Source organism: Anoplophora glabripennis, unplaced genomic scaffold, assembly GCF_000390285.2.
Source record: "Anoplophora glabripennis isolate ALB-LARVAE unplaced genomic scaffold, Agla_2.0 scaffold26, whole genome shotgun sequence".
Taxonomy (NCBI): Eukaryota; Metazoa; Arthropoda; class Insecta; order Coleoptera; family Cerambycidae; genus Anoplophora; species Anoplophora glabripennis.
The window spans coordinates 1,728,072-1,740,140 of record NW_019416261.1 but is presented as its reverse complement, the minus strand read 5'-3'; the positions used below and the strand labels follow the sequence as shown (position 1 = coordinate 1,740,140).

At 28.9% G+C, this 12,069-nt stretch overlaps 1 protein-coding gene across 8 annotated transcripts in view; it reads left to right on the top strand.

The window, feature by feature from the left end:
* The window catches only part of LOC108905816 (nesprin-1), a 423,696-nt gene that overhangs the window by 247,446 nt on the left and 164,181 nt on the right, over positions 1–12,069 (top strand). For all 8 annotated transcript variants that reach the window (XM_018708877.1, XM_018708911.1, XM_018708884.1 and 5 more), the window contains 2 exons: positions 6,159–6,254; positions 9,195–9,371. In XM_018708877.1, the coding sequence (XP_018564393.1) occupies positions 6,159–6,254; positions 9,195–9,371 (273 nt within the window). The remainder of the gene's footprint in view (positions 1–6,158; positions 6,255–9,194; positions 9,372–12,069) is intronic.

Below are 12,069 nucleotides of genomic sequence, written 5' to 3'. Positions count from 1 at the left end.
ATCGCGTTGTATCTTCCTCCAGATACTCATTCATTCATTCATTAATAATATTAATGATTAACTATTAGAATGTAGACATTTTTGTTCGTATACAGCTCAGTATATACAGTATGTTCAACTTTGAGCAGTACTACCTTCGTATTTTAGAACACTTGTATCAGTACCTAATTGGAAAATCGTATTAGGTACTTTTCAAAGGAAAATTGGCTTAATTAAATTTTTTAAAATTGGTTTTTATCTATGATCCGCTGCTAATGATTCTAACATTGTCATTGTTTTTCGACTTATATTAGGCAGCGGGGCACTCTATCAAAAAAAAAGAAGCACCGCAATTTTGATTGAAAAAGGTTTTTATGCAGATTATTTTTTAGATAACTCTTTTCGACAGTTAAAAGCCCTGAGATCCCTCCTAATATCGATGCCCGTGAATGATTTGAAACACATTTATCACTGTTTAACAAAATAAAGATACAAAAGTATAGTGAAATTATATATAGAGCAAATTTAATTTCTTCGAGCTAAAAAAAAGCTAAGATTTTCAGAAATGAAATATAAAAATGGAAAATGAAAAATAAAAAGTGTATTATTAGATAATTAATTTCCAGAAATATTTGTTAGAATTTTTGAAAATATTGAAAATAAAAATAATTCTAACGTTAACAACAAAACTGCAGCGTTTCCAAATCGATGATACGTTACTGATAATTTTTTCAAAACCTTGACAGAAAATGAAATTGAAAATTACAAAAAACTGCATTTACACTATGTTTTGTGAGAGTAGTAAATGTTAAAACTTCGAAACCTTTGAACGTTAGAACCAGAAAACATCGGGACTATATCCGAAACGAAGAATTTAAAAAATCAAATGGAAAAACACGAAAATTTTAAGAAATTAAAGAAACTCATTAAAAAGAAAACTAAATGAGTCAAAATGTTTTTCAAATCATTCTAAACATTTTGATATTTGTTGGTTGAATATTTGTTTCGAATTTAATTTTAAATCATTTTAAGTTTTAAGAACGAAAACAGAGAATTTTTGGAAAAGTATAGAAGAATAATATACTTTCTCAGTATGACTTTTAAATTATAAAATCAACATTGACCGACCTTTTTTGGGGTTTTTATTTTAAAATGTTTCCTTTCAGTATGACAAATATACCTAATTAAATAAAAACCTTATTTGGTTTCATATTAAAATTACATAAAATTAATTATACAGTGAATTATATGGCAACATCAATTACAATCATCAATTGATTATGATCTAGCCTCGACTAGAATCAGTATTGAAAACATTGAAAAATGTATATCTGAACAGTCAAAATATGCAACTGAACCAACTATACTTCTTCAGTTATTACTGTTATTAACACCAATGATATCTACCATAAAAATTATGGAGATGAATAGACTTATAATACATAAACAATGTTAGTAAAGAATTTGAAAAGTAATGTAGAAATTTCTTAGTTGATGCAGTAAAAATGTATAAAAAATGTATATGCTTTGCTTACCTACATTTTATTAAGTCAAATTAAAAGAAATTTTTTCTTATTAAAGCATAAGATGTCATATATTTGCACGACAGCATCAAAAAGGTTGTCTGTTTAAATATGTTGTATCTGTGTATATAAACTGAATGGATATTATTCGATACGAAACCTAGGTATGCAAAAGATATCTAACGGAGAACAACTACTCTACGAACTACATACCCCGATTAGTATTGAATTATACCAGCCATAAATATTATTAATTAAAAAACATATACCTGATATATTGAAAACGTTAAATATATTATAATATGTACTATAAATTATAAAAAATATATTTTCTTTTAAAGTGAAATGAACGTTTTTTGAATATAAAATTTGAATGACTTGTAGTATTTTTAAAATATGTAAATATTCCCAAAATTCAACCATGCTAGCTAATTCTTGGATGCCAGATAATGTCAGTCACTTAGTTTGATTTTATTATTATATAGATTTCTAACTTTATTTTTTTTATGTTCACTATTTTAAAAAATTATTCTGAACTTTGAATTGGATTCTAAATTTATTAATTTCAATGACAGCTAAATTTTTTTTAATTTTGATTTTGTTTACTAAAATTGTTTATAGTCTTATTCAGAAATTTAATTTAGCATGATGACAAATTCTTTAATCTCAGTAGTCGGTTCTATAATGATTATGTAATTTCTATTTGAATTTTAGATATTGTTAATTTTTAGAAAACAAAATAGTATGAAAAGAATCTCTTTTTTTTTTAATTTACAATTTCTTTTACCTAATTACAACTTCTATTGTCTATGTCCACCTGGTCAACTCTCGTTCCGCAATCCTTTTCTGTTCCTCTTGTTTTAACAGCTAACTATCTCCTCTTTCCAATGTCCAATGTCCAATGTCTGCTGCCAACACCTCACTACTCCTTGATTCACTATGGTATTGGTCTTGCTATTCTGCGTATTGATTCTCCTTCCTTTTTTTTTCTGTTTTCTACGATAATCAAAATGATATTACTAACCTTTACTATATGAATTTTTTGTTTATTTGAAGTTTATTTTCCCTTATTTTGTACTTTCACTTTCTTGGTCCTTCTATAAATACTGTGGTTTCATTTACTATGGTTTCTCTTACTACAAGCCTTTGACATCTAATATGAACTAACTTCATATCCTCAAAATTTATCTTCTAATCTAAAGTTAATTTAAGTTTCTTTTCTTCTTCTGACTTTTTCAATATCTCGATTCAAATTCTCTTCTCCTTTTCTTTTTCTATATTTTTTCTTTGGTTCTTCTTCAACAATTACTTATGTATTCTTTATTTCATACAAATTTTTTAAACCTCATACATTTTTTTTAATTATTATTATTCTAACTCTCGTCTCCTAGTTACTCGACACTTTTTTAACCTAACTATAGTTTCCAACTTGCACGAATCAGATTTCTTTTTACTGCATACATTTTCAATTTTACCTTTTCCAATACCATTTGTTTTCTCTTGCTATATTTTACTATTTAATCTCTATACTTTATTAATTTAAACGGATATTCTCTCTAAATTGATATTTTCTTATAAACTCATTTTATTATTAACTGTCACTAAAATTAAAATTATTATCCTGTCACCATTTATCCCAGTATGTTTTTACTTAATGTATTTCTCATTTATTTTCAATTTCTACTTAATAATAAAACTTTTAATTAAATCCAACCTGTTACCATATCATTCAAAGAAATATATTTTTTTGTGGTTGCAATATCTTGTTTGGCAAAAACCAACACGCCAAAATAGCCGCTGCAGATAAGATATTAACCACTTCTGCATTTTATTTTAGGGTTATTTTTTCACGTGGCCGCTTTGTAAATTGAAGTATATAATAAATATTAACAGAACAGAATTATATGCAAAATACAAAATTGAAATTTTGAAACGACAATATGATTAGATTAATATGCATTGTTTTTGAATAACATTTGCACTTTTTGTAAATTTCTTTTTTAAATATTATGTTTTTTGTTATTAAGTATTGTGTTTTTATTTTGTTTTAAAGGTATTTCAATACATTCGAAAATTTTTCTAAAAATCTTGTTAAATGAAACTGTTAAATGAAACTGATAATAAAAATATATATTTTTAAAGATAAATTGAATAGAGTCATACGAATACCGCTAATCACTTATTTTCTAGTCTCTAGTGTCATTTACTTTGCCTGTAGTCAATTAGTATTCAACACACTTAACTTTTCTAATTACTGCACTACCTCACGCATTTGATTAGATTTGACGCGGAGCTTGGTACAACACATATCGTTACGATCTCGGTTCCATCATGATACACCAACTTCATGCAAATTACCGCCTTAAATGTCACAAGTCATTTTAGAAATAGGTAGCTGTACAGCTTGGGTTTCGTTAAGTAGCAGTCAACTTGATGGGATCCAGGATATAGGCAGTAAATATGTTCAGAGAACTTTCAATTTATTTTTAAAAAATGTATTAGATGAATCTATGAAATTTGAATTAATCAATTTAATTTTTTTACAAGCTGAAAATACTGACTTCATTCAATAGGATATTTTGATTTTTTTATAAATTCCTTACCTATACCTTCAAAAAGAAATAAAAGTACGAGAACTATTAATAAAAAGTATATTTAAGAAAACCGTATGTTCCTTAAATTAACCAAACTTTATCTGAAAGAACGTTCTATTCAAATATATAATAAAAAACAGGATGTTTCATTCAAAATATGTGCATTTATAACCAATAATAATAATACATGGTTGTAGCACTGAATAAAAACCTGTTTTTTCATTAAAATGGTGCATTTTGTGGATCAACAAAACGACAATTTTCTAAAATAAAGATAGAGTTAATTTTCTTCACAGTATAAGTATAAAATTTCTACACTGCCTATTTTCTTCATTAAGTTTTACGGTTTTTTAATCTCGTAAAAAACACATTCATTTTTCTGGAGATTCTACTTGCAATTTTATAAATAAATGGGGAAACCAGTTTTTCTAGGAAGTTTTACAAAACGATGATAAAAATATATTTTCACAGAAATAACAGAAAACCCTAACGATGAAATCAAGTTCCGAGACTACACCACGACATATTTAAATTTGCAACTTGCTTAATCATGGTGGAATTTTTAGATTTTGAGATTATATCTATTCCTGGATATATGCATTTTTTGCATGTTCTAAAAAAATATTTGAATGTAATCAATTCTTATACAAATAGTTACGCTGAAACAGTTTTTAATAATTTAGCTGAAGACAAAGAACAAACAGACTTTCAGATTCCTATCGATTAATGTTTGTTCCGTGTTAATTTAATCAAATTTCCTGTGTATCAACATGCAGTTAAAACATATTGTTGAAGTGGTTAAGACATAATCATATTTGATTTTGTTTACTCACTAATCGAAACTGGTATTCTATCTACTGCATATTAATTTAATCGATGGCACTATTTTATAGACCATATTTTGAATAAAATTGAGCATTTTTATGCCCATAATTATTAATAGTTTTCTTATTGTGATATAAATATATTTAGGTATTTAAAAGAAATTTCACCATGCAACTAAAAGAACAACATTTCATTATATTTACAGATAAATGATAGTGTAGGTATTATATTCACTACAACAACTAAAGGAAAGATTAAAGCCTTTCTGGCATTACCTCCTACAATGTACTTCCTTTAATTTAAAAAATGGTCAACATTAATATCAGTCATTATAGTTTTTAACGTAATATTTATTATTATGGAAAAAAGTTTTTCAAACACAGTGCAAAGATATTAGTTTTGGCTATTAACTTTTTTGTTGCTTATTAAATTTGTATAATTTTTGGGTAAAAGCTATGTATTCAATTCAACGAAAGACACGTTGGAGACCCGAAAGCAAGGCACCCTCGGCATTCTTTTCCAAAAAAATATATAGCCTACTTTTTAATTTCTAAGATTTTCGTACATTTTTAAGTGAAAAAAGTATACCTACATGTTTGTTACCGATTCATCGAATCGGGTTCGAGATAAACGCGTTTAAGGATAAAGATGCCATACTATTTCCCGCATATCTTAAATTTGGAAAATGGTATAATATTTGTTTTTGTGTTTTTTTACGATTAAATATGTCGAAAATAGTAGTAGTAGTATCTTCATCGTTAAATGCGTTTATCTCAAAAACGGTTCGTTGTACGCATATCAAACAAGTAAACATTTTTTACTTAAAAATATACGACAATATATTAAAATGATGATGAAATAAAAAAATAGGTCATTTAATTTTTCGGGCGGCCCAAGACGCTTTGTTTTCGGGTCTCTAAAATAGTTATAAGTAAATTGAATACGTTAGTAGAAATAGCTATTTTCACAAAAAATAATACAAATATTTGCAACTTCAAGCGCGAATAACTTTACATGGTGAGCTCGAATAAAAAATATTAGGTACCTATATAAATTTGCAAGTCGTAGCCAAATTCGAGAGACTACCTACTATTTCCTAAACACCCAATATAAAAGAATTTAATTGGAGAAGAATTATTTTAACTTGTTTTGTACAAATTTATTTTGTTTATATATTAATCTAGTTTATAGTTGATGTTATGGCATTACACAGCATTATTTCTGTTTTTTTTTTCAGCGAGTTCCACCGCTTAAGATAGATGATTTGATCGAAGACTTGAAAGATGGAACTAGACTACTAGCTCTACTGGAAGTGCTGTCTGGTGAAAAACTGGTAAGTAACAAAATGCTGTTGTTAACAGTTCTTCTGCGAATACATAAATTTAATTTTATATTTCTATTCTCTAGTGAAATGCATTTTTCTCCAATGCCTGTAACTTTAAATTTTAGTAAAAATAAAGAAGAACAAATTTCTATTCTCGGAAACCTGCCTTTTTGAGTACATCACGTGAAAGGTTATATATTTAACTGTCTTTTATAGACCACTTTTTTTCAGTATTTTATGATCCTTGTCAGACTATCCAGTTTTCGTCACATTTACTTCATCAAAATATACAAAATAGTACAAACGTCATTTTGACGTCACGATGAGTTGCAGGAAATCGTCAAACTAACCCATCTACTAACCAACATTTTTTATGGTTTTCTGTTTTCTAATTAAGTGAATACTACTATAGATGGGAAATAATACATTTGAAAAAATTAACTTACAACTTTTGGGTCCATTTTTAAGGTAACTTTTATTAATTACCTATTTTACTAATCTGACCAAATCAATTTGACCAAAATAGTTGACGTTATGAAACTTTGTCATCATCAAATTAATTTGATTACACAGAAATTTGATAGTCTGACACTTGTCTAAAGTTCTGACAAATTAAATCAGTTTTTTACTAAAATTTTTGGTCGCCATCAGAGAATTTCGACTTCTGTAGGTACATCAAAATTGTGGCATCGTGACACTCAACACCACATGTTAATTTTTTATTTTAACTTGAATTTCAAGTTGTTGAACAACTACCGGGTAGGTTGCCACGTCATCAGTTTGGGTTACTTGACGTTTCGAGAAATATATCACTCTTGTTTTCAGAAGAAATTCTGAAAATAAAGATCAAATCCAGTAAATCGTGTTTACATTTGCTCTGTGTCTATTGTGTTTCGGTGCATGATTTGAAATCACTGGTATATCACGTTGCTTTTCTGTAGAATCTTAGTAAAAATCTCTCTCTCACCCGGATTCTGGTGTTACCCAGATCAACTAAGTATCCTGTATCTGTCCCGTGCTCTGCAACAGCTGATTCGTCTACATTGCTTTAAGCGACACTTGCGTTTTTTTGCCTCGTACTATTCCTTCCTGTTTGTCCAACGTATACTTTGCCGCTTCTACCCAGAATTGGACTACATCGTTTTTGCAGGCCGTTTTCGGTAAAATTTTTCTCATCTTCCTTGTGAAGTTGTAGATGGTACTAATTTTGTGATTTCTTAAGAGAAATCCTATTTTGTCAGTATATCCTTATATACAATAAATAGATTATTGATAATACATTCCATATTTCCTTTGTTCTTAAATATATTTGTAATAGCTGGTTCAATATTTTTGCGCATATCCATTTTCTGTAGATGATCGTAGGTCCGTTGACCAAATGTCCTGCTCGCAGATGTTGCGTGGTCGATACACCAGTGTGTAATAGATACTTTACTCTTGGTCTGGTTGATAAAGAAACTGAACTGTTAAATGTTTTTCCTTATATACTACTTTCGTGTAAACGTTGTGCCCTAGCATGCCATCCAGATTCCTCTTAACAAAGGCATCTTGGAACAGAAGGTTATTGTGATCGTCCAACTCCATCTGGTGAAGTTGATGTGAGGATATGTTTCATTAGTGTGGGCAGAAATCCTTCTGTGGTGCTATATTGTGCACTTCTTCTAAACAAATTAAATATATTCGGATTTATTTCTCATATACACAATTTTTTTAAATCGTATCTTTGCGAAGGAAATTTCTTATGTACTTTGGACACGAATCAATAATTCTGGTTATCAACAGGGTTCGAATCTGGAGCCTACTTTTTTATTATTGTTATTATTATTTTATTACCTTTATTACTATGGCATCGAATAAATTACGACATATTATGTAATAATAATAACTTGTCTTTAAATGCAAAAAGGTGTAAAATAGTTACATACAATTGCAATTGTAATACAGTCGTCTTAATTTAACTATAGAAACAGTGGAACGTTATGATATCATAAGAAGTAATATTTGATTGTAAGCCAAACTTCTCAAATCATATAAGTATACCACAGATGCATCCTTGAAGATACTTGGCTTTGATATTAGAAATTGTCACATTTTTTCATGAAGTAGCTTTAAATACCTTTTATTGCCCTTAAACTTGAATTCTATTCTCTTTTGTCTGGTATCAACTGTATGGCAATCATAAACACGCTATAGAAAGTGTGCAGTGAAGATTGTTCGAATTTTTATGTTTGAAAATTTATAACTTTTATCCAAAGAGAGGATGTGATCATTCATAAGTAGGTACTCAACTGATTTAATTTTACATCTCTGGAGTTACGCCTTATTATAAATGGTTTAAAAATCGTTATTAGTTAATTTCACAATAATCTAGATTGTCTATTAGTATTGAACAATTCCTGTTTCTAGAATTAGTTACAGAAAAAATATTACATTTTATCGTCGAGTGAGTAAAACTAAGAATTTACTTTTAAAATCCATATGTTATGTGCAAACATTTCAATTTGATGTGCAACACTAACTTGTTAGTGCTCTTTGAAAAGACATCAATTGTGCCCATATTAAATTCGACAAGTACAGCTATTTCTATTTTCTTTTCTTTGCATTTCTTCAACTTTGGCAGTTTCTCTTTTGTTTGTGTCTTTATTTATATTTATCCTGCAATAGCTTTATAATCTGTTGGGCAATAAACATTGCTGACACTTCTGATTCCATCTTGAAGGTTTCCATGTAGATATAACTAATCCCTAAAACACCTAATTCGAATTTCAAGCAACTAAAGTAATTATCTTCTACCGTTTTCGAGTCAAAAATATTTTTCCAAATAACAGTATTTTTTAGTTTCATTTTTACTTTTTCTTCAATTTTAGCTTTGAATTTGATAATATATTGATTTAAAAACCAGGTTCATGACTAAAAATATGAGTTAAATGTTTTATTTCTTTTTTGCAGCCTGTGGAGAGAGGCAGAGTTTTGAGAAGACCCCACTTCCTAAGCAACGCCAACACGGCCTTGCAATTTTTAACTGGAAAAAGAATCAAACTAGTCAACATAAACGCTAGCGATTTGGTGGATGGGAGACCACCGGTCGTTCTAGGACTTATTTGGACAATTATTTTGTACTTCCAGGTATGAGCAAAAATGTTTTCATTGTGTAGAAATTTTTATACATATTTCTAATAATTTAAATTAATTATTTAATTTTAAAAGTTATATTTGACTTCGCACTGTTAAGAAATATCTTTTAACATAATTTTCGTGTGGCGTTAGTGAATTATTACGTAATTTTTAATAAACTTTCGCCTGATTGATCATTTTGTTAGTACTATTACTAAGTACTAATCTTCTCGGTGATTTTCGAGCTTGAAACAAATATATTGTGAATCAATATACATATATAAAAAAGTAGAAACATACTCAATTTAATAAGCTTAACCGTTTTTCTTTCAATGTCTACAAAATGAGTAAATAATATAAGCCAGTGTTCATGTTCCAACAATAAAAAAAATAAAATTCGACCATAATAAAACTATTGTTATTAATATACAGGGTGTAACAAGTTTGAGTACTTCAGCATGAGATAGAGTAATCATAAATGAACAAAAAAGTTGTAAGGGTCGTAAGATTAACAGTTTTTTCAATATAGTGTGTTTTGGGGTTTTCTCTCACCGTGTGACCAGCGCTTTTCCGCGCGCTCTACAGCTGTTGTGTATCCCGTGTGTGCGCGGGGGAGTTTTCCTATGGAAAAAATGTAAACAACTATTATTGTGAAACATTTAGTAAATTTCAAGACAATTGTTTTCCAGTTTTTAAATAAATAACAGAAAATGTATCGATTTTGTAGTACGAAGATAGTGTTGTTTACCTCGAATTTTAGTAATTATGAGTCTCTTAAAACAGTAACTTAACTTTTAATTAAATTGTGTATTTGAAAAATATGTAATTAAAGTACCCAAAGATTCACATCATCCAAATAATCATACGTATTAAAAATAATTTAGGTACTTAAAATTCAGTAATTTTTAATTGCATAAGTACAAAACAAACTACAACATATGCTCAAAATGTCCAGCACCATTTTCGATGCACGCACGACACCTTCGAATGCAATTTTCGCGCACTCGCTGGAAAACGCCTCAAAAAAAGGAAATAATAGTACGCAAAAGACACTCAGACACGGTCCAATTCCAGATACCAACTGAATTGCGTAATGCTGGACAGCTTAGTACCTCGTGTTATCCGCACGCCGTTGTCACATTTTATCGAATTTTAAATTTATTACTACTCTAATTATTTTTTAGAATTAAGCATAAAGTTCAAAGAAATGATAAACATTTATTTTATGGTATTCTATGCACGCAGTTATGTCAATATTCCTTAATTAATCGAACTTTTGTACATCAAGTTGGAGATTTTGCTGATTTTTTTCTCGGAAATGGTTGAGTTTAGGACCCATGTCATATAAGGTTTTTTTGTTTATTTTAATGTATTCTATCCTCAGTTAAAATTAAGGCAGTCAAACTTCTAACACCTTGTATAGATTAGCATTAAATTTTTATCTTGCATTTTAATAGTTCTTTTCAATTTGAGATAAATATCTCATATCAAATGCTTTATCAAAGCTGTAATATTCTGTCTAGTTTTTATTATAATTTACTCATACAGGGAGTCCCGAAATTCGTGCAACAAAATTTGGTCATAGATTCTTACAACAAATTTAGGGGACCTGTATTTTTTCTTTCGGAGTTACAGCCCCCTAAAATCTGCCCCTAAGAAATCTTTTTTATTTCTTAAAACCATGTTGTACGAGAATCACTAAATTTGGTACACAGGGGTTGACATGACATGTGGAATCTCACAGTGCTACGCCTTCTGGGGAGAAACCCCCTTAAGGCACTTTTTTGTGGACCCCCTTGTCTTTGGAACCAGAAAAATTTGGTCGCAAATTTATTTTTTTTTCTAAATTATTAGTTAGATAAATTATTAGTTAGCTAGAAAGCCATTGAATTTAGAAATTTTTTTATCTCTTGATATTTGTTTCGAAAAACGCAATGTTTTTGAGGAAAATGGCGAATCACGATCACATCGATTTGATCACATTTTAACATTTTTCTCGAAAACATTGCGTTTTACGAAAAAAGTATAAAGGGACAAAAAGTTTATAAATTTAATGGCTTTCTAGTGGACTGATAATTCTTAAGAAATTTAAATATGCGACCAAATTTTTTTTGCTCCGAAGACAAGGGGGCTCACGAAAAATTGTCTTAAGGGGGTTCCTCGCCAAAAAACGTAGCACCATCAGATTCCATATGTCATAAAACCCCTGTGTACCAAATTTAGTGATTCTCGTACAACAGGGTTCTGAGATATAAAAAACAATATTACTCTTAGGGGCGGACTTCAGAGGGCTGTAACTCCGAAAGAGGGGGGCCACTTGGCAAAAATAAAAAATACCCTAAATTTGTCTTAAGAATCTGTGACCAAATTTTGTTGCATAAATTTCGGGACACCCTGTATATTACCTTGGTGTAAGTTAAAACTAAGAAGGCTTTAATATTATTTTAATTAAATTAAACAAAAAAACATATTTACACTTTGTTTACATCTGAAATTATTTCTAGTTATATTCTCTAACTGGTCTAGATCTACTTAGAATAATTTTTTTTTAAAGAAAACTAAATATAGTTTACAAAAATGAACTTAAGTGATGTGTTCCGCATTCTACTAGTTTATTTTATTTTGCACTAGTACAAGATTTGTGGGTTAGGTACAAATAAATTTTACATGTGTTCTTTCAGTTCTATAATTAATGTTAGATTTTTCATAT